Genomic DNA, 22786 nt, shown 5'->3' with positions numbered 1-22786 from the left:
ATAACTGGAGTATTTAAAAATGCAGAAGGGGGAAACACCCAATTGGCCTTGTCAACATGCATATTTGCATCTTTTATCTGTCTAGGGCTTTCCATCCCAGCTGTCTTTACAAAAAAGGACCTGAATCACTCCCCCGGACCATTTCCCACTATTAACATGTATTTGCCTCTCAAGTAATAATGATGGCTTGTTCCCATTAACTTAACCAGGCTTGGATTAGGCTCCAGCTAGTGCAGAGGCAAGTCTAAAAGTGAGAGGAAATATTGTACCTAGATGTAAAACTTGAAGAGGGACAAAGGGAGACAAAATATATGGATACCTCTGGGATATGCCTGGACTCGTGGGACTGACACTCTTCCGTCACAAAACGTGTTTGATCCCACCCGGCCAAGACTTAGTTTTCTATCTCCTCCACCGACAGGGACTTCTGACACAGACTCCCCGCTCCAGCGCCGGGCGGACGTGGGCCTTGCGCTGGTTCGGAGCAGGGCCGCTGCCGACTCGTAATGTCATGGTTTTGATCTTTTGTTTCACAGGCCGTGCAAAAATGTATCGACTCTCTTATGGAGGATTTCCTCAACGTGACAGACTTTTTCGCAGGATACAGGGCCTTCGCTTCTCCTGGCATGGTCCTAGATGTGCTCCTCCGCAGGTAAGAGCCAGGAGCTGTGGAGACAAGGAGCCCAGGATGTAAAATGCACTGTTTGGGTCTTTAGCGGAAAGGTAGGACAGCTGGAGGCGAGCAGTCCTCCAAACAGCTGGACACACTGCTGGAAAAAGGCAGCGTTACCAATCCAGGCTATCACTGTCCCTCTGCATAACTCTTTGCTCCGTGAATCGGGCTCTGCTGGATCAGGAGAGGGATTTCACAGGCCTAAAGGCACAAAGCATCGTCCCTTCCTCCCCCTGCACCACAATACTCCTCCAGCTCTGCTGTCCTGGAGGGAGAGCAGACCGACAGCTCTGGTTTTCAGGGAAAACCCTGGTTGAGCCGGACGAGATGTGCCAGGTGCTCTTGTCTTTGGGCACTGTTTTTGGGGAGCGCTGATGTACACGGGCACCAAATCCCACATCTCAAACAGAAAACACTTTGACTTCCAAGGAATCCAAGTTTAGGTGCAGCTAGCAATGAAGTATTACTTGATCTCGATGTTCGGACTAGTAGAGAAGTGCTCTTTATTCGGCCTGTAGTCCTACACTGTCCTGCCCCCAAAGCCAGCTTGAAATCCTTAGCAGCTCTGCTGTGAAGGCACTCGTAGGATCCCGTGATGATTTGTTGTGCCCTGCTCCCCTTCCCCTCCACTGCTCAGGTATCTCTTCATTTCACTGCACTTTGCTTTCTGCTCCTCGCTTTCTTTTTGTCAGTTCCTCCATCTGTGTAATAGGGACAAAGATAATATTTTACCTGGCTTGCGAGGTCGTTGAGACACAGCTGCTGTTTGCAAAGTCCTTTGACAGGCTCAGATGAAATGTGCCCCCCAAGGGCAAAGCCTTGGTACTAGTATGGGCAGCGCTCGAACACATCGCCCGTCACGTTGCAGACTGAAGCGCGCAGGGTGGGCAAGACTTCTTAGGCTTGAATTCAGTCGCACCAATTGCCATCCTCCCCAGCATCATGAACGGGATATAAAATGTTAGACGGATGACGTTATGAAGGGGAGTAAAGAGAATGATATTCTCCATCGTTTTTCTCTGAGATAGTTTGAATAGAGAAATCTTGATTTTTCATTATCTGGGCAAGGTTTTGACATAAACTGCCTTACCGTTCTGACATAGACTGCTTTTGGAATAGCTGTCTAAAATATCTATTTTGATATTTAGGCATGGAAACGTGGATCCCTGGAACGGAGCAGGAGATGCCAGGCAGGATTTCTCAAACTTCAGAACAATCCTCGGGAAGTAAGTGTGGCTTTCTGCTGTACAGCACAACCTCAGTCAGGATTCAGAGGATGTGGTACACTTAATCATCTAAATATATCATATATGTATATATATGTATGTATGGATTTCCCTAGCCTTTGTATTTAAGTGTGTGTATGTCTCTCTCTCTCTCTATATATATATATATGTATGTATATATATACACACACAGCCAGCCTTATTTGCATAAGCAAAGAATTAACTGGTCACGCCTACATTAGTTGACAGAGACTGGGGTGCTGCCCCAAAACTGAACAGATCTAGTCTTTTATTTTGGAGTCAATCATTTCTGGGTGAACAAACAAAGCACGCTTGTTCCCCTTGCTTCTTTTAACCACAAATATGCATGTTCCTGTCTCTTATGGACTTCATTTTCTACTCTGGAAGTGCCTACAGACTCTAGGGGAGACACAGCCCTGATTGTGCCAGGCACTGTACGTACATAAATGAAGAAAGAATATGTCTTCTTTCTTCCTGTAGCTCCATACGGACCGGTATTTTATTTCTAAGAGTCAGGAGTGCAATGACCCTTCCCTCAGCACATCTCTGCATTGACATCTGCATGGTCTGAGGTTTGCGTGTGCATTGACACTATAAAATACTTGAAGGATTATATTGGATTCCACTTGTTGATCCCACCGATCCCCTTTTGCTCTTGGCACTGTATCGCTGTGTGTTTCTCCATAAGAGCACTAGCACAGCTTCCGGCAGTAAGTCTTTTGCTAAATTGCCTTAACTCCCACGAACTTACCAATCAATGACTTGATTTAAGCAAGCGTTCATGTAGCTTAAATTCTTTCATTTGTTCTGGGGAAAAGCAAGTCCCACGTCCTTTTTCTGTCATGTGCCATCTCCAGTAAAGAACCAGTAACTAGTGGCTAGAAGAGCAGAGTCTAGCTTGCAAGCCCTCACACCACATTTTTCCTTCCCAGGAACAATCTTTCTACAAAGTTTCATGAATGGGTTTGTTTAGTTTTCATCATTTTAGCATTGTCCGTTCCTAAGACATTGTGGCAGGGGGGTTACAGAGACTGCCACAGGTTTTCATACCACATTACAAAATTATGATGAATACTTAGGATTATATATTCTAAAATAGCTGACATACCAGTCCCACCATCGCAAACTCCTTTCTTCCCTGGGTGGCGGTGGGGCTGTGAAGTGCGAGTATGGCATGGTTTGTGAAGCAGCAGCTGGTGAGTCTGGACCTGAGATGGTCCAAACTCGACCTGATCTGTAAGTTTGATCTCCATAAAGAGCTGAATAACCTGCTTCCCTTTGGGTTCACTTGGGAAGGGGTGTACATTTGTGGCTAAAGTAATGGCCTTGGAAATCGGGACTTCCTGAGTGTATTGCCCTCTCTGGCACGGACTTGTTTTAATCCCCTACATACAGTGCTTAAGGCTTCACCAGAGACTCTGGAAACTGCTAAATATACAAACGTGTCAAACGCTATCAGCACAAAAGTCCTGCGCATGAGCTGTCAGTGTGACATTGTCCTCTGAATGGTGAAGTCTTGCAAGCAGAGGACACTGCTCCCAGGGTGTTGCCTGCAAGTCCCCTGGGACCTCTCCTACAGAAAGAAATGCTCCTTGTTAGAAGACAGTATGGAAATAAAGCAGAAAAATCAGAATTTGTAACAAAAAGATCTTGGACATGAATTTCCAGCACAGGGGCTTGTTGGCCTGGCCCCCGGAGCATCAATTCAGCACAGGGTATTTGTGTTGCTGAGCTCCCCCGTGCTGCCTGTCCCCTCCACACAGCTCCTCTCTGCTGTGGAGCCTGCTGCTCCCAAGCACTCGAGCCTCCCCTGGCTCCAGAAGGGTTGTCACCGGGCAGGTCCCTGCGGGAAAGGGCAGAGACTTCACACCCCGGGTGGCTGGGTCGCAAGGTCCAGTCGGGGTCAGAAGAAGGATGCCGCCCTGTGCTCAGAGGCAGGGGCAAGGTCTGTTCAGAAGAAAGTGAACCAACACAAAGGGTGTCGACTGTCAAGTCCTTGCTCAGGTGCGACTTGATAGGAGTGTTGTTTGCACAAGGAGGGCAGGATTTGGCCCCAAATCACTTTGTCCAATCAAGAAACCTTATGAGCTGTGTGGTCTGTGTTTTGAGCTTGTAATCCCAAATGAAGAAAGTTTTGCACACTTGGTTGAGTTGCTCCTGTCGCCCAGTCTTACCAAGCAGTACTGCTGCTCTCAAACAACTCTTTGTGGCCAGAAAAGGAAGTGGAAGAAGCTTTAAATGAAAAGAGGGGAAATCATGTCAAATAGTAAGCCAGTGGAGGATTAAAAACTATCCAGACTGGGGACACTCCTTGAGGCCCTGTCCCTGCCCCAGGCATACAAATCATAGTGGGCTGTGCAACCCCGCGCAGCTGGATCTGGCCAGGAAGGGACCTGGCCATGCCCATCTCACCTGCGGGATGCAAATGTTGGGCACCGCTGGGATAGAGCATGTGTGTGTGTGCCTGCATGACACCTTCCACTGGAACGCATGTGTATGTGCTGATAATAACCCTTGTCTGTCCAGGGTAGGTTCATCCCTATATTAAAGCACCTGTTTTGCTTCTAGTAGTGGACAGCCTTTCTTGTTCACCCCATCTCAGCAAGGATCTCCTACAATAAGACAAGGTGCAGGGAAGGGCAATACAGATGATATGGATCTGGAGTGGCTACATGTGAGCAGAGGTTGGAAAAGAGTGACTGAGGAGAATCTGGTGTCAGTGAAATCATGGATGGAAAAAGCAAATGGGGAGCTGCTATTTACTGTCTTCTGATGCCGGACATTAGGGCCACATGATTAATTTTTCAGGCAGCAGGTTTCAAACTACCAAGAGGAAGTACTTTTTCCACATGATTAATTTGTGAAACCCATCACCACCGGATGTTGTGGAGGCCAGTAGAAGGACCAGGTTCAGTAAAAGATTGCAACTGTCCTTTATACCGGTGTCGATCTGGGGCTGTTAGTCGTGGACTTAGAGATGTGCACGTGCGTGGTGACTTAGCAACCTCATGATATAACTCATGCATTACTCTATTCTCTCTCTCTTGTACTTGTCCTCTAAAACTCCTTGCCACTCGTGGAGACGGTGTGGTGAGATAGCCGGCCCTCTGCTCTGACCCAGACTGTAATTCTTACAGTCTTATGTATTGTACCTGCCCAGGAGAATGGGAATTATTCCTGCCTGTCTGTGGGAGAGCAAGGGGAGACACTGGCAGACCTCAAAAGTTGTCGCAACGTCTTAGCTGAAGTTTACCTGCTCAGATAGGTATGTCTTGTGTGTGCGACACTGGCAGAGAAACACTGCAAAAAGTGGCCCAAATGTAGCAAGAAGAAAAGAATACAAGAAAAGTACAAAGTGAGGAAAGCCAGGAGATTTGTGTGTTGTGTAAAGGTTGTGTTTGGGGCGGGATGTTCGTGTTTTGCCTGTGTCTCCTCTTCTTTGTTTGCCATAACACTATATCCAATTGCAGAATTTTGATATAGCAAAAAATAGTTATAATTGTCCTATATTTTGCATCTTGAGGATACAAGTCAGTATTCATTCACTAGTTTGGATCGGTAATTAAGAGTGGTAAAACGTGTGTCTGTGAGATTAGACCATGATCACGTAAAAAGGGCGCCCAGATCACAATTCCTTGCTCGCTCAGAGCAGAAGGAATATATCCGTCTTCTTGATACAGGTTTGAATGACAAGTATCACTGTTATAAAGACTGAATATGACTGGATTTTGTCAATGTATTTGTTTTCAGTCCAGTCGCCTTTTTCTTGACCATCTGGCTTCGTCTGACGCCGGAAGATTTCCGAGAGCCACCGTACTACACAACATTAAATAAACTGCTTGCATCCCTGCGAATGAACATGCCTGGCTCCAAGCTATTAAAAGATGCAGAGCACCTCCTGCAGCGGTTTCAGAGGGAAGAAGTAGAAAATGAGAGTAAGTTATATTTTTTCCCAAGCTATCACTGCCTAATCTCCCAAACCTCATTAAAGAATTGCATTTTGGGTGGTAAATATCACCAAAAGTTATATTACCAGGGCCTAATTCTGCTATCATTTCCATGACAGGACCAGGCCCTGTAGACTTTTGGTTTGTTTAGTGCTGTCCCTGTTGAATCTCTCCTGGGAGAGTAGGTCAGGAGTGGGTAGAAATACAAATTTGCAGTGTTGAATCACAGGTTTATGGGGTGAAATACAGGTTTTCTTTTGGTTCCCTGATTTCATATATCATTTCCTTTCACTTCTGTGCCAAAGCTAGACATCAGTCCTAGCTCACACATTGCATGAGTTCAGAGAAGCATAACCAGAAGGTTATTTGCCACCGGACAGTTTGTAAGGGGGTTAAGGACCCTGTGTCCCGTTGACACTGTACAAAGCATTTGTGTATCTCCACAGCTCACTCTTGTTTCCTCAGGTCTGTGACCTGGCAATGTAATCCAGGCTGGGCCAACCCCAGACACAGCTCCCTGCCCTCCCTTCCCCACTTGCATCCTATAGACAGCACTGGGAACAAGGCTGGGCTGTGTCAGCACAGTCCTGCTCCTGGCGTGTACTAACAGAAGTTAATGAAGGCGCTCTGCTTTGCAGCACCTTAGTCTGAACCTCCATGTGATGAGGGGTCATTTGTCAGGCAGTCAGGCACGTTTTGAAGTGCTCTGCAGCCATGCCCTTCTCTCAGTGCTTGGTTGGAGAGTACTTTCAGTGGCTGATCCTGAGACAAAACATCACTTCTGTCAGTGCCTAAAGAATAGCTTGAGAAATAAAAGTGAGGCACGCCAAGTCCAGCAGTTTGGGAGCAGGAATCAGTGATGTTGAAAAGGGAACAGGCGTTTTAGAGGAGTGGGTTTTAAAGAAGCATTTGAAGGAAAAGAGAAGTGTGGATGGAGTTAGATTATAGGGGAAATGCCAGCAGAAATGAAGAGGTTACCTTCTTGTAGAACAGGATGTGGGTCTGATTTTACTGAGTTAAGATAAAGAGAGAGAGAGGAGAGATTCCAGGTGGGGGACTCGAATCAGAAAAGGAGGACAGAGAGATGATTTTTGTAAATAGCCGTTATAAAATGCCATTCCTGTGGCTTATTTTCATAAAATAGCTACACATAACTAAGGCTGGTACAGCCATTTTCACTCACCTCATTTAACTCCAAATAAAATGATGTATCTAGACAACCCTGGAGAACTGCCTGGGGACCAGCCCAGAGACACACTCAGGGACCACCTGGGAGACCCAACTGGAGACCAGCCTGGAGACCCATCTGGAGATCAGCCCGGAGATGAGCTTGGGGACATGCCCAGGGATCAGCCCAGAGACCAGCCTGGACACCCATCCAGGGACGAGCCCGGAGACCCATCTGGAGATCAGCCTGGAGATGAGCTTGGGGACATGCCCAGGGATCATCCCAGAGACCAGCCTGGAGATCCATCCAGGGACCAGCCCGGAGACCCATCTGGAGATCAGCCCGGAGATGAGCTTGGGAACTTGCCTGGGGATCAGCCCAGAGACCAACCCAGAGACCCACCCAGGGACCAGCCCGGAGACCCATCTGGAGATCAGCCTGGAGACAAGGTTGGAGACATGCCAAGGGATCAGCCCAGAGACCAGCCCAGAGATCCATCCGGAGATGAGCTTGGAGATGAGCCTGGGCACGTGTCTGGGGATCAGCTCAGAGACCAGCCCAGAGACTCACCCAAGGACCAGCCGAGAGACCTATCCGGAGACCAGCTTGGGGATGTGCCTGGGGATCAGCCTGGAGACCAGCCCAGGGACCTACCCAGGGACAAGCCTGGAGACCTGCCCAAGAACCTGCCTCACGAAAAGGTATGGTCTAAAATGCTTTGTTGAAAGTATTCAGTATGAAAAAGGTATGAGCAATTGCTGAGATCTGTATTATAAGCAAAAATTGAATTTCCACATCCATTGTTGACTCCTGTCCCCCAGAAAGTGGTTTATAGCTGTGACCAAACACAAGTGCACGGCTGCAAACAGTTTAAAAATGGCGCACGGGGTGAAAATTAGACCCCTCCTGGCATGTGGTGTCATATAAAGATGTTTCAAAACATAGTGTCTTTTGTAACTTGTATCTGCGGGGGCTCCCAGCCAGTCAGTGTTTTCAGAATGGGAGGGGGCAAAAGGAGCAGAAGCAGATGAGTCTGGGGGGTTTTCAGCCCCGCTCTACAGGCTGGGGCCAGTGTATTGCAGGCTCCCCAAGGTGGCGGGGCTCCAGTTCACCCACTCCACCCTTCATCACCAGCTGCGGAGCCCCAAGTACAAGCTCCCTCCGCTGCCTTTCCCCCCTCCCATTCTGAAACAGCGAACACTGGCACAGATCCTGGCCCTTGCTGTGGGAACCGGCTTGCAGGCTCCCAGTGACAGCTAGATTACCACCCCCTGGAACCAAGAGTGAACTTCTGTTTGGTCTGGGGTAACGGTGTAACTCAGAACATTTTGCCAAAAACATTCTGTTACAGCTGGGAGCTCCACTTCTCTCTGCACCCTTAGGGCACTTCCACACATGCAGGCCTATGTGCTTGCAGCAGCTCAAATAGGAGCAGCACAGATTTGAGCCGGGGATTTCTGCCTCAGCACGTGTCTGTGCATGCCCTTTGTTGAGGGGCAAGTTGTGCCACTTGGGGCAAAATAACCCTGCCCAGTGTCCCAGCCGCCTGCGGAGGGTTCGGGGTTGAGAGTGTAGGCAAGGGTAGAAAGGTAAGAAAGATTTATTGACTTAACAAAAACACGACTACGCACAAATAACAAAACAACAGACAGACAATAATAATTCAAATCGGCAACTTATCAGCAGTCCCCTCTGATGCCTGATGTATGACAAGTTTCTCTTCTGCAAAGCTCAGCGGAGTCAGGCATCCCCAATCAGCGCTGTCTGAGGGTACCGGGAAGGAACCCGGTATTCAGTCTTTGGGATTCTCAAGATCCGTGGGCCCACTGAATCCATGCCAGCAGCTAATCTTAAATAGTACTTTTACAGAGCTACATCCTCCTTCTAAATGATTTCTGGATGTGCCAGCCAATTTCTAACTTAGGAGCTATGCTGATAACTTACAGCCATTCAGATTCTCTTTACTTCAACTGTCCTTGGACTGACCAGTAACAGTGCAAGCGTTGCATTCTGATAAGGTTCACAGGGCAGCGCAACTTGGCACCGGCCACCTGGCACGCAGCGCTGCCTCTGTCACATCACCTGGGCCCACGCACAGGGACTGCCTGTCATGCTGGGCCAGGTCCTGCATTCACAGGCCCCACGCACCAACAGGTCAGGCCAGTTTTGTACATGCAGGACCCAGGCCTGGGCAACACATGGTCCCTGTGAGCAGCACTGGGCCCCAGATGACAGCCTGAATGGCCTGGAGCTGCCCCAAAGTGCAGAGTGTTACAACAAACTGGGCTGGGCCCACATGATGTGGTAGAGGCAGTGCTGGGTGCCAGGCAGCCAGAGCCAAGACGTACTGGCTCTGCACTGCCCTGTACCGCGTGGAGGGGCTGTGCCAGGAGACCCCTAGCACCCTGATGCCTTCTGTCGGTGAGCTGTGGGCTGTGTGGGGGGGGCCTGGGGCTCTGTGGAGGGGCATATAGGCCCTGTGAGGGTGCCAGGGGGACCCACCCCTCCTAAGCTGCCCCCTGATCATGCCCCAAACTCTCCATCCCCCACCCTCTACTTACGTGGAATGGAGCCTGGGTCCAGCTCACTGCAGCCTGCATCGCTGTTTGCTGGCAGCAGGCAGGGTGCTGCAGCATCGGGACAAGGAGCAGGCATAGAGACACTCTGCCCGGCTATCAGAGACTCTCTGTGGAGGACCTGAGCCTCCGGTTGCCTCCAGGAATGGTCCTGGACCATGGCCTCCCCCACTTCCGCTCCCCCCGTCGTGTTTTTTTTTTTTTATACCTGGTTATCCAGGTATCAAATATTTAGCCTGAGCTGCAAATATGCAGTGCAGGGAATGACGTTTCTTCCCAGCATGCCTCTTGCTGTGTCTCAAGCTGCTTTGAGAGGCATGCTGCAAGAGGCACGTGCAGGCTGGTCTGGACGTGCGCTTAGAGGCTGGGCCCATGACAGGATAATACTGGTTTAATTTACACCTGTCTCTTACACTGATCTAAGTTTCACTGATATTCAGAGCAGACAGATGACCCCCTCTCCCAGGGTACCTCCTGGGTAATAGTCCCAGGAGGAACTATTACCAGGGCTGTGTGAAGCTTAGGTAGCCGATTTGATTTGGAGGACATTCGTCCCGATTCGGCAATGGAATCTCTTAATCTGAATCAAATTGGGAGACCAATTAAAAGGTCTGAATTGACTCAGAAGCCTCTGAATATGGAGATTTGGCCATAGACTAAACAGGCAGCACCTGTTAGCCTGATGCAGGCGTGGCTCGCTCCAGGTGGAAGGGGGCAAGCGGCACAATGGCATAGCCCTCACTCCCAGCTCTGCCACGCCCACATCTTGTGCCACCCCTGCCCTGGCTGGGCAAGAGGCAGCAGTGCCCATATCCTGTGCCCCCTTCCCTAGCTGGACAAGTGGCAGGTTATGCCCTGCTTCCACTTACCCAGTCGGGGCAGGAGGCCATGGGATGCAGCTGCGGCTATGCTAGGAATGGGGTCTGTGCCCTGCTTCCCCTTGCCCCCTTTTCCCCAGAGCCAGGCACACCTGCATTATGCCTCCCCACATGCCCTGGCTGGACAAGTGGCAACAGGGCATATCCCCCACTCCCAGCGCTGCTGCGCCCACATCCCACACTCCCCTGCCCAAGTCCTGTGCCCCCCCACCCCAGATGGATAGCCTGTCCGAGCCCCAGCCCCAATCCCTCCCTTGCTGTGGGGGTGTTTATCTGCAACCCCATGCGCCTTCCCTCCTACCTCCACCCACCACAACAGACTTACCAGCTGCAGGCAGTTGTGTCTGGCATGGTGACTACTGCTGCCTGTTTAGTCTATGGCCAAATCTCCGAAGCAGCGCCAGATCTTCAGATCAGTTCAGCTGAATCGAATTTGGACAGTGATTCAGGCCTCTGAATTGAATCGTTGTCCCTCCGAATCGGCCAATTCCAAATCCGAAGCAAATACTGGCCACTTTGCACAGGCCTGTTACACTATGTTGTCACAGGTGGGGAAGTTGGTACTAGCCTGTTTCATTGAGAAAACAGCTAGCCTGGCATAGAAGTGAACACACAACACCTACATCAGTGTAACTTAAACAGCAGTTTTACTTCTGATGTTTCCCCAGGTAACTCTACACTACATACTAGGCAATGATGCTGGGCTGCAGGGCTAGATGTCCAAAACATTAAGCAATCCTTCTGTCTCCAATCCAATCTGCACAGCCCTCAGTACCCTGAAGTTACCCAGCTGTTCCCTTTGAGCTCCACAGCTGCCTGTCCAATGCCTGTCATCAGGGCTCCCCCACCTCTTCACAAGCAGACACTCACTTGTTCACCTGACCCTACCCCTACTCATGCTTGTCTAGGGGCAGGATGCTAGAAGTCCACGGTATTTATTTGCAGGGTTGTTGGTTGTAGCCTGTTGGTCTTTGCCTGCCTGTGGTATTTCTTTGATTTATAGGCTTGGCTTCACTGTCTCTTTAGCTCATTCTTTCCCCATGTACTAGCTGTATATATAAACACATAGCATTATGGACACATCTACAAGTGCATTTAAGCTGGCTTAAATTTACTGTGCAGTAAGTCCAGCCAACTGATTGGGAGCACCTGGCAGCCATTCTGAGGCCAGAGGCAGCAGCCAGCATGTGGTGGCCATCCTAAGGGCTCATCCCCACCCCCACAGCCCTGTCCAATGCCTCCCCTTCCCATAAGTCATGTGCTCAACACAGGGCCAACGCACAGCAGCTTCCTCTCTGGCAACCCTGCTTCCCCAAGTCGCCCCTGCTCCTGCCTCTGTCCCTGGTGCCCAGCAGCCCGCACTGGTGCTGACCATGGTGCTGGTCCTGCTGGCCCCCCTGCCCAGGCCCCATGGCATCCATGCATCTGCCAGCTGGGCCCAGGGCATCAGCTGTGGGTGGTGCTGGCTGATTCCTCTTCCTACGCTCATGCAAGTATCAAATTTACACCCACGTTGCTACAATGCACCATATTTACTGTGCTGTCCGGGCACGCATGTGTAGACACGTGCCCATACTATGCAGTAATTGAGGTTAATGCACAGTAACTGGGCACATGAAGACACACCTTATAACAACATGAGCACATTTAAATCAGACAAACTGTAATAAAACCCATAGTCCATCACAGTGCCACACCAGACCAGCGAATGTCAGACAACAGCTGACCACAGAGCATGCTCCACGGGGCATCAATCAGTACAGAAAGAAAAAGAAGAAAACATGTAGAGAAGAAGTCAAGCAAAGGAGGATCAGAGAAAGGAAAAATCATCAGAGGCCTTGTCAACATATTATAAACTTATCCCAGTTTAATTGACCCACTTCAGTTAAATAGCTGCAGAGCCCTTTGTGGACACTTAGTTGAGTTTAGGAGTGGCCTGTCGCATTCAGCTTACATCTGTTTGCAGAGAACTAAAACTAAACAGAAAGTAGCACTTTTAAGTCCAAATAAGAGCATTCACCTGTTTAAGTGAATTGAAATTTTGATTGCCCCCATCACTCCTTCCTTTTTCGGGTATACATATCAAGGTTTTTTCAGCATTGCCCAAGGCATTGGGTGCTGGCTGTAGCCAAGGTTGGTGCTTCGACCGGGGTGTGCCAGTGCTCCTCCTGGGAGCAAAGCTGGAGGTCCCTGACTAGAGGGTCTTGTCCCTCCACTCAGGGTCAGACCGATCACCATATTTGAGGCCAGGAAGGGATTTTGCCCCATGGTCAGATTGGCATGGACTTGTGGGGGTTTTGCCTTCCTCTGTAGCCAGGGCATGGCCCTCTGCCTAGGACCTCTGGAGGTTTATAGATGCAGGACATTGGCTGCTGTGGTTCCCCTGCTTGACCTGTGACAGGTGAGGGTGTCAGGGAGGAGAGTATTTTTATGTAGAGTTGAGGTGATATCTGCATGGGATGGTTTGGATAGAGATGAATGTGCCCCAGGCAGGGGTTGGATTAGAGGGCCTCTGGAGGGTCCTTCCAGTCCTGCTTCTCAATCACTCTGTCTGTGACTCTGTGGTATCAATGTCACGTTTCTGACTTTTTCCTTTAATTTATATCTCGTTCTTTACCTCATCATCTTGTCCATCTGTACCTTCCATGGACACACCTTCAACACCTCCTTCCTCAACCTCTGATCCGAAGATCAATAAGTGCCCCGTGACATCCACTCCATGTACATCTTGTGACCAGCAAACCAGAGACACCTGCCTCATCCGGAGCAGAATGGAGAACAGCAAAAGCAGCGTATGCAAAACTATCCTGGTAAGTGATGTGGAAGAGCTGTGTAGATCTATTACTGGATGTGTTTTCACTCCGGATGACAATTTCTAGGTAATTTCTTTGCTGCTCTGATTTACACCAAGACAGAGATGTAAAGTATTCGGGGACACATCATGCCCTTGATTCTTAGGATGCTGTAGCTGGCAAAGCAAACCAAACTCTGGTGTGCATCTCCCAGTGCCTCTAACGCAAAACCAGGGACATCGGCCCCTCACTTTACTCGGCCTTGGTGACACCACAGCTGGAGTCCTGCATGCAGTTTTGGGCCCCACATTTGAGGAGGAATGTGGAAAACCTTGAGAGAGTCCAGAGGAGAGCCACTCCTTTGATCCAAGGCCTGGAGAGCAGGCCACATGAGGAGAGGCTGAGGGACTTGGGACTCTTCAGTCTGGAAAAGAGAAGGCTCAGGGGGATTGGTTGCAGCCTTGTTGCTCTTGGGTGCTGTGTTTACATGTGTGCCTGGGACCACAGCATGTTGCGCCAGGTCGGGGCAGGCCTGGGCTGGCAGAAGATCTGGCCTGGGGGTCAGCCTCCAAGCCCGGGGCTGCTCCAGCCCAGCTCAGCATGCTGCGGAAGGGCTGGCTGCTGGCTGCATTGGTGTGCATTAAATAAGTCTGCTGTAGTACAGCACTCGGATTTACAAGTACTAACCTTCAGCATAGTTCATTAGTTGACTGTAACCAAATAGGGCCGCACATGCAAACTTAAAGACTGCTGCAGAGCTCACTAGGCAGCTCCCCAGTAAATGCCTCGTGTTGACACACCCACTTCGGCAAAGGAGATTCAATTTGCTTGGCACAATTTGTTCTTAGCAAATGCATGCTGGCAGCTTGTGATCAGCCTTTCCTCTTCCAGATGCGTGCAAATGGATTTCTGTAGAGGATGCTCCAGCAACTTCCCAAGTATTGAAGTTAGGCTAGTTGGTCTATCATTTCTGAGAGTCTCATTTCTTTCCTTTTTTAAAGAAGGGCACTATCCTGGCCCTTTTCCAGCCCTCTGCTACCTTGCCTATCTCCCATGACTTGGAGATCTCAGGCAATAATATCTACTAAGATCCCCTCGGCCAGTGCCTTCATTACTCTGGGATGAACTCCATCCTCTACTGACCTGAATTCATTCAAGCTGAACACAAGCTGTCTGCCAGTCATGTTGTTATCTCAACCCTCAGATTCTCGCCTTCCTTGTCTGAACAGTTCTGAATCGCTGTCTGCTTGCAGCTTATTCTGTTTGGGTGAAGACTGAGGCAAAGCAGTTGTTTAGTAGCTCTGCCTCCCAGCATCTTCGGTGAAGAGCTCACCCTGGCTATCTAGCAGTGAACCCACAGCTTCCTTGGTTGTCGTTTCCTGCCCGCCATGAACTGAACCTCTCCTTGTTGTCCTTGACTTCAGTTCCCAGCTGTAGCTCATTCATGCCCTTTGCTTTCCTGATTTTGCCCCTCTCCGTTCTTGCCATTTCTTGGGATGCTTCTTTGGTGGCCTGCCTGTCCTTGCATTGTGTGTATGGTTTTCTTTTGATCTGAGGCACCGAGAAGCTCCTTATGCACTTCTCTTGGTCTCTTGCCACTCTTCCCTTATCTCAGCATAGTTTCTTGTTGAGTTTTCAAGACTTTGCCCTTTAGAAGCTGCCAGCCCTCCTGGGTCACGTTATCCTTTACCCGTCCTTCCATGGCATCATGCCTACTATGTCCTTGAGTCAATTTAAATCCCTACTTTGAAATCCAGGGTCTTACTAGTGCTGACCTCATGCTTTCCCTGTCTCAGAATAACCAAGTCTATCATATCATGATCACTTGCTCTCTTCTCTTTCATCTGATCTCTCTGTCTAACTTCTCTGTCTCTGCTATCCTCCACCATTATGCTATCTGGATAGGATTATAATCCTTGTCCTAAACCCAAGTATTTATTTATGGAGCCATTTGAATAATAACAAAAAAAAATCTTGTATTATGGGTTCAGAACTTGATGCTTTTGATGCTTCAACATTTTGCATGAAATGAAAGAAAAAGATTGAAATAGATTTCAAAGGCTGAACTCTTGAAAAACAAATGACTTCTGAAAAATCTCATCACATGGATAGCCTGCTAGAAACCAGTCACAACCCATCCCAGAGAAGTCTAACAACCATTTGAAGTGAACATGAAAGGTGACCCCCTCCACCTCTCTATGCAATACCTCTTCTCTTGCATACACTCCCCAGATGGAGGTGGCCTGTGCCGACCCTTTCCAGTGAAAGCAAAACCGGTCAGATGCCAACCCTGGGCCAGATGCGTGGTGATGCAGCTGCTGCTTGTGCCAACTCACTGGCACAAGGCAGATTTAGGCAAGAACAGCCTTGATGGCATAGGACCACCCTCGTACTCAGTACTCTGAAAGTTTTCACCCAGATCCAAAGGTAAAGTGAAAATGGACTTCAATACACAAAGAAGCAAATCATTCATTGCAAAATCCCTTTTCCAGGTGACTTGCCAAGACAGGACAGATGATATAATCGAGAGAGTCATGGCCGAGCACAACTTGGACCCAAAGGAATCGGGCAACTACCAACTCGTGCAGCTCATCTCAGAGACCAAAGGTAAGAAAGCAAAACTTTTTGCTGGTTAAAATATCCTCCTCATGTTTGCAGAAGAACATGAATATGAATCCATTTTTGAAATAGTGGGTTGTTTTCATCTCAAAGCCAGGTTGAGTAGAGCTCCCTCTTGGCTACCTGATATGATTCAGCACACCTCTACTCCCCTTTGGGATGACATGGGTGCAGCTGGGGAAGACTTGCAATGAGAGAACCACTGCTGACATGTGTACAGCTGTGTGAAGGTAGGGCCAAAGGAAAAAGAAATAACTGGGAGCATCACCTGTACACTGACTGGTGCCCAGAAAGCCACAGGGAAGACACAGTCGAGATCCATACCCTGAAATCCATCCTGCTTAAAAGATCTAAGACCTCTGCACCAGGACTTTGTGATGACTTGTGTAAACTCAGAGTAGCAGTATTAATTCTGGTGCAGCACAGTACAGCTTCCCTCTCATCCAGTTAATTAAGTGTTGGCTGAAGCCAATTTTGGTCCTGAGATGTTTGATCCCCTTTTGAGTTCTTACATCCTTGACTTCAACAACTTCCTGGAGAAGACCGAAGTCTACTAGATGTTAGAAATGGGCATGACTTCTTTCTTGCCCGTGCACAGGGCTATATCCCACTTCACCTTGTGTCCCTGAACAGCGTGGCCACAGCCACATCCCTGCAGTTTTGGGTAGGGTCGTGCTCCAGCTGGGCATGTTTGGAGCCGTGAATGGGTCAGGTACACCCATTAGGCTGTACTATAAATCATGAAACTTAGGCCAGGCAAAAACTCATTGGAGAGGTGGAAGGAGAAAGAGGGCCCTCCCATACTTCATTGTTTAAGCTAATGGGAAGGCTGCTCATCCGGGGAGTGGGAGACCTTGTGTCTAGCCCCGTCTTCCTGCCCCAGAGGGGTTTTGCATCTGCATCTCCTGCTTCCTTGCAAAATGCTGTCACTACCAGACCACAGGGTAGGCAGTATCCAGACCCCTCTCTCTAGTGACTTGAAGCTGGTCCACTGGGTAGCTACACAAAGGAGACATGTGGGGCCATGCAGGAAGCAAGCTAGAGAGTCTGTGCCTGAGTGCGATGGGTGCTGGCCTGGATGGGAAGGGGCCTTCGGGTCGAGCTTGGGCTCTTGCTCCTAATGAGCCAGAAACTCTCCCACTGTTGTTTCTCCACTCCCTGCCAGAAATATTAAATGCAAGGTGCAGTGGAGGCCACTTCAAGGGGAGGGCTGGATAATGTCTACCTCACAGTCTAATATTAAGAGTACTTTTCTAGGAAGCAGGTAGTGCAGTTTTTATACCTTCTTTCTTATGCTCTGATTCAGCAAGGTCCTACTCACACACCTAACTCATGTTTGTGAATAGTCCCATTCGAGTCAACCACAGGCTGTCTGTGAGTCCTGCCCTTTTTATCTGCTGAGTGAAAGTGAACTTCTAGAAGCCCCTGGAACGCCCATATTAGTGCAAAAAAGCATATTGCAATCTCTTCTCTATCTTCCACAAACTGGCAGCTAAGGGCAGCATAGAGAATCTTTATTCATAGATTTCCTAGACATTTGGGCTGGAAGGGACCCCGGAGGATCATCGAGTCCAGCCCCTTGCCCCATGGGCAGGAAGTCAGCAGGGATCATAGGATCCGAGCAAGATAAGCATCCAAATGGTGTTCAAAGTGGGTGCTTGACCCACCTCCGGTGGCAGTCTATTCCAAAACTTGGGGGCTCGGACAATAAAGAAGTTCTTTCTTATATCCAACCTGAATCAGTCATGGCAGCGTTTGTGCCTGTTTGATCTTGTCATCCCTTGGGGCGCTCTGGTGAACAGATGTTCCCCCAGATCCTGATGGGCACCCCTGATAAACTTATAGGTGGCCACCAGATCACCCCTGAGCCTGTGCTCTTCCAGGCTGAAGAGTCCCATAGCTCTCAGCCTCTCATCATAAGGATTGTTTTCCTGACCTCTGATCATGTGCATGGCTCCCCTCTGCACCCTCCCAAGCTTCTCCACATCCTTTTTGAATTGTGAAGCCCAAAACAGGATGCAGTACTCCAGCTGCGGCCTCGCCAAGGCTGAGTACAAGGGGAGAATGACGTCCCGAGATTTGCTTGAGAAGCATCTATTGATGCAAGCCAGTGTTTTGCTCACTTTACCAGCCACAGCATCGCATTGCAGGCTCATGTTCATTTTCTGGTCAATCATGACCCCCAAGTCCCTTTCTTCCATAGTGCTAGCCAACATAGCACTGCCGAGCCTATAAGCATGCTGCAGGTTTTTCCTCCCAAGGTGGAGAACTTTGCATTTCTCGGTGTTGAACACCATCAGGTTCTCGTCCACCCATTTCATGAGCCTATCAAGGTCAGCCTGGATTGCCCCCCTGTCCTCAGGTGTGGATGCTTTTCCCCAGTTTGGTGTCATCGGCAAACTTGGCCAATCTGCTTCTGACACCAGTGTCCACAATACTGATGAAGATGTTAAATGGTATAGGCCCTAGGACAGAGCCTTGACGGACCCCACTGGTGACCGCGCACCAAGACGATTGGCTCCCATTGACCACCACCCTCTGGGTCCTACCACGGAGCCAATTCCCCAGCCAGAGGATTGTGGTGAGGTCGAGGCCACAGTTAGCCCGTTTTGCCAAGAGGTGATCATGGGATACCAGATCGAAGGCTTTTTTAAAGCAAGATATACAACATCGATCTCTTCCCCCTTGTCCTGGTGATAGGTCACCCGGTCATAAAAGGAAATGAGATTGGTCAAGCAAGACTTACCCGCAACAAACCCATGCGGGGTATCCTTCAGGACATTGCCTTCAGCTAGTCTGTTAAGGATGGCCTATTTGATAATCTTTTTCAAGACCTTTCCCAGGATAGAGGTCAGGCTGATGGGCCTGTAGTTTTCCAGATCCACTTTCCATCCTTCTTGAAAATAGGCACCACACTGGCCCTCTTCCAATCTTTGGGCACTTCACCAGAGCGCCAAGAGCTCTCACAGATCCCTGCCAGGGGCTGAGCTCTGATGCTTGCCAGCTCCTTGAGTACCCTGGGGTGTAACCCGTCAGGGCCGGCTGACTTGAAGGTGTCCAGCCTGTCAAGGTGTTCCTTCATGAGATCAGCTTTGATGGAGGGCAAGGGTTCTCCCACCCCCGGGCCTCCCTGTCCCACAGTGGGCAGGGGCGTCCCATGGGACTGGTGAAAAACTGGTGCAAAGTACCCATTTAGCAAGTTCCCTTTTTCCTGGGCATCGGTTGTCAGTTCCCCATCTGGTTTAGCAGGGGTCCAGTATTGCCCCTGCTTTTCCTCCAGTTCCTCACGTATCTAAAAAAGGACTTTTTATTGTCCTTGATATTTGTAGCTAGCTGGAGATTCATCGCAGCCTTGGCTTTCCTGGTTTGCTCTCTGCAGGTCCAGACCAGAGCAGAGTATTCCTCCTTGGTGGTGGTTCCAGTCCTCCATCCTTTGTGGGTCTTCCTTTTCAGACACAGGAGGTCTTGGGGATGGATGGAAGAGGCAGAAAGAGCCCAGACAAGCTTTCCAAATCCCTGCTAGTGTCCAAGCCCGCCCTTTAAAACAGCTTGTTGTAATTTGTAAATGGACCTGATGTGAAGCAATGCAGAAGGAATATAGAAATAAGATGTCAGTGTTGTGCATTCGTATCCTCAGCTGCAACCTTTCTCAGGAAATCACTGCATTAGGAAAGCTCCGAATCAGTCCCTAGGATTGATCTCTCTTTCTGCGCAGCACATCTCTGACAAGCATGTTTTCACTGCTTTCTGACAGCATGCCTGGCACACCATCCTTCCCCCTCCCCCTCTCCCAGCACGGGGCAAGACCCAGGAGACATTGCATGACTGCACAGGAAGGATTTATTTGGAGTTGTGATACTGAAGTTAGCCAAGACCACGGCAACGATTCTTGGGACAGCTACACCGGGAAGCCATTTACCGAGGAAAGTGCTTAACATGCTCATCCTGCCAGTATACTGTTTTGCACACATGGCTCCCTGGTTGCTTTCCAGGTCATTTTTCTCCCCAAAGTAACTTATTAGGGGCTCAGCCTTGGCAGCGTGCTCGGTGCTGACGATGGTGCAGTGCAACTTGCCATGAGAAACAATCCTTGTGTCTAGTCAAAGTGACCCAAGAAGAGATGAGTCAAGGTTTAATTTAGGCCTGGATTTTCCAAGCAAACATCAACTGATAGAAAAATAGGGCTGGAAGGTACCTCAGGAGGTTATTAGTCCAAATCTCCTGCTCAAGGCAGGATCATCTCTCTCTAAAACCTCACAGACAAATGGGCGTCTGATAGGCACTTGAAAAACTACTTGTCCTTACCGATGACAAAGGCTCCACAAACTTACTCAATAATCTGGTTTACGACTTTACCACCTGAGAGTTAGGAAGTTTTCCCTAATATCCATCTTAAATTTCTCGTGTCGGAATTTAAGCCCATTACTCTACCGCTATAATCGCAGAAAACTGTTCATTCTCTTGATAAGTAACAACGCTTTTTGAAGACTTATAACACCCGCTCTATTTTCTCCAGATAAAAGAATCCAGTTCTTCCAACTTTCCCTGTCTAGGAAAATCTTAGACCTTTCCTCATTATTGTTGTGCTTCTCTGGACTCTTTCCAGTTTGACTGTTTCTCATGTAGCACGATGCCCAAGTTGGCCACAGTTCTCCAGCTAAGGCCTCACCAATGCTGAATATCACTGAAAAATGGCTTCCCCTACTTTGCATTCAACATGCCTATTAATACAGCCCCATACGTTCTTGTTCTTTTACTGCTTTTGCAACAATATTACAGTGATGACACATATCTAACTTGTGCTCTATACTATTATTTCATTAATTTAAGACCATTTTTCCAGTTGGTCAAGGTCATTGAGAATCCTGAGCCTATCTTCCAGATCATCTGCTGCCCTGGCTAGCTTGGCATCATCTGCAGATTTCCTAAGCGTACGCTCAGTTCCTTCAGACCTCTAGGACACATTTAATGCAGACTGAGATAAGAAGTCATTAAACACTTTGCCTTCTCCGTATTGTGCAACTTTAGTTCCCTTTCCCCAGTCAGTAATGGACGTACGCTTCTTTGGTCTTTTACATCTAACTTTACAGAATACTTCTTGTGTCTCGTACTAGCTGTATTGCAGTGCCTTGGCCTGCCTGGATTTTTCCTTTTTTGTCACCTGGAGTATTGTACCTACATTTCTACATTTTGAGAGAGTCCTTGTTAAGTCTCAAGTCACTGAAGCATTTGCTGTTTAGCCAAGCCAGTCCATTGATGTGATTCTTCACTTTCCTTACACAGGGATGGCATATCCTCGTGTCCTTAATATTCATGCGAAGGTACATCCCTTTTTCCCCGATCCCTTTTTCCTTTAAACTTGCTTTCCGTGGGATCCTGGCCACCAGTTGTTTGAGTTTGTTCATGCCCATGCTAAACTTTACTATTTGTTAGTACTATTGTCATGCCCAAAGCCATATTTATGGTCAAAGCCCTACTGGGGAAAGCACTGTATAAATACCGAGCATTACTCACAGAATAGCTTCACCTTCACAGAGGGCTACTTGATTGTATGCATTGTACTTGTAGTGTTTGGCAAGTCCTAAGCCTGCTGGGTATCTTGAGTGGCAGGAGGAGAGTCTACCATCAATCCCTGACCATTGCCAAGTCAAACTATCATCACCATCAAATCAGCAGCTGTATCAGGCCCTGCCCTGGATTTACCAGCCCTCTTTCAGAGCCACTGAAGTGAGAGGATACAAAGGGAGGGGAGAAATCCAGGCTGAGCAGGCTTCCTTCTGCTCACCTCTGGGACCCAGCAACCCAACCCCCTCTCCTCCTCTTCCCCATACACACACCTTTTTGGAAAACAGCTGTCTCCCATTGCTAGCAGACAGGTATCTGTGCGCTCAGGGAGCAGCAATCTCCTCTGCTGCCAAAAGGCAAGGTTCAGCCCCTGCTCTTGGTGCATGGGGAGGTAAAGGGGTTGTCTCAGCTGACTGTAAAAAAAAATTGTCTTGACCTATTTGTTGAATAAAGAACCCAACACATGCAAGCTGTCTGAAACCACACATGGAAAGGATGCATTAAAGAAGCAAGTCAAGTGATTGCCTTTCAACCTCAATTTACACCCCTGTGTGTATAAATCATGCTACTGTCTTTGATCAATGATCTCAGATCCAAAACACGGTTTCATTTAGTGCACAGCTACATTTGGTGATATCAGACTTCCAGAAGCATGACTTTGGATGGTACAACAATGTCTTCTCATACTTCTGCTGGTGGCAAAGGAGATGTCATAACTAGCAAAACCATGTTAAAGAACATTATTTAGACTTCAAAGTGGCACATGCCCAGCCAGAATGCACCTCTGAATGCTCACTAGTGTCCTGTGCTTGCTTGCAGTGCTGCTATCCACAGCACATCATTCAACCCTTCTTTTCTTTTCTCTTTCTGCAGCATTAGTCTTCCCAGATGGGGCGAATGTATATTATGGAATGAACAGCCAAGGAAGATTGGACTTCATCGTAAGAGAAAGGCGGTGGCCAATTATCCGCCCAGGCCCAGGCCTACAAAAGAACAAGAGGGGCCTATTTAGCCTGTTCAGAAAAGGCAAGAGGGGCAGCTGGAAAAGGACAAGGAACTGACTTATAGGACATTCACAGGCTGGAGGGGATGGGGAATCAGTGGGGGGTCTGGGGTGCAGGAATGGGTGGGATGGGGGTCAAGTTGGAATGGGGAGCAGAAGGGACAGGAGGGAACACAATTCATGGGGAATGGGAGCAAGCACGGGAGGAATGGGGAAGAAATGGGGCACAAGCACTATCCATGGAGGATGAGGGGGCAGGGTTACTGAGCTGGAGGGATGGGGGTGGCATTTGTGGGGGGGGGGTGTTGGGTTAGGTGC

At 48.8% G+C, this 22786-nt stretch overlaps 2 protein-coding genes across 2 annotated transcripts in view; one reads left to right on the top strand and one right to left on the bottom strand.

The window, feature by feature from the left end:
- The window catches only part of LOC132249526 (E3 ubiquitin-protein ligase TRIM11-like), a 103270-nt gene that overhangs the window by 44248 nt on the left and 36236 nt on the right, over positions 1-22786 (bottom strand). The window lies entirely within an intron of this gene.
- LOC132248840 (ral guanine nucleotide dissociation stimulator-like 1) lies at positions 540-22545 on the top strand. Its single transcript, XM_059723238.1, has 7 exons — positions 540-652; positions 1822-1899; positions 5671-5855; positions 7084-7736; positions 13180-13299; positions 15774-15888; positions 22339-22545. Exons 1-7 carry the CDS (start codon positions 564-566, stop codon positions 22524-22526), a joined length of 1428 nt encoding a protein of 475 aa, XP_059579221.1. The 5' UTR covers positions 540-563; the 3' UTR covers positions 22527-22545.

The sequence above is a fragment of the Alligator mississippiensis genome, chromosome 1 (assembly GCF_030867095.1).
Source record: "Alligator mississippiensis isolate rAllMis1 chromosome 1, rAllMis1, whole genome shotgun sequence".
Lineage (NCBI taxonomy): Eukaryota > Metazoa > Chordata > Crocodylia > Alligatoridae > Alligator > Alligator mississippiensis.
The sequence above is the reverse complement of the archived record's forward strand: the minus strand, read 5'-3'. Positions and strand labels throughout refer to the sequence as shown.

Excerpts from the sequence above, each read along its gene's own strand:
- LOC132248840 (XM_059723238.1), top strand. The coding sequence starts at position 564 with ATGGAGGATTTCCTCAACGTGACAGACTTTTTCGCAGGATACAGGGCC. Across the intron at positions 1,900-5,670 it reads TTCAGAACAATCCTCGGGAA|TCCAGTCGCCTTTTTCTTGA; the intron begins GTAAGTGTGGCT and ends ATTTGTTTTCAG. Across the intron at positions 15,889-22,338 it reads GCTCATCTCAGAGACCAAAG|CATTAGTCTTCCCAGATGGG; the intron begins GTAAGAAAGCAA and ends CTCTTTCTGCAG.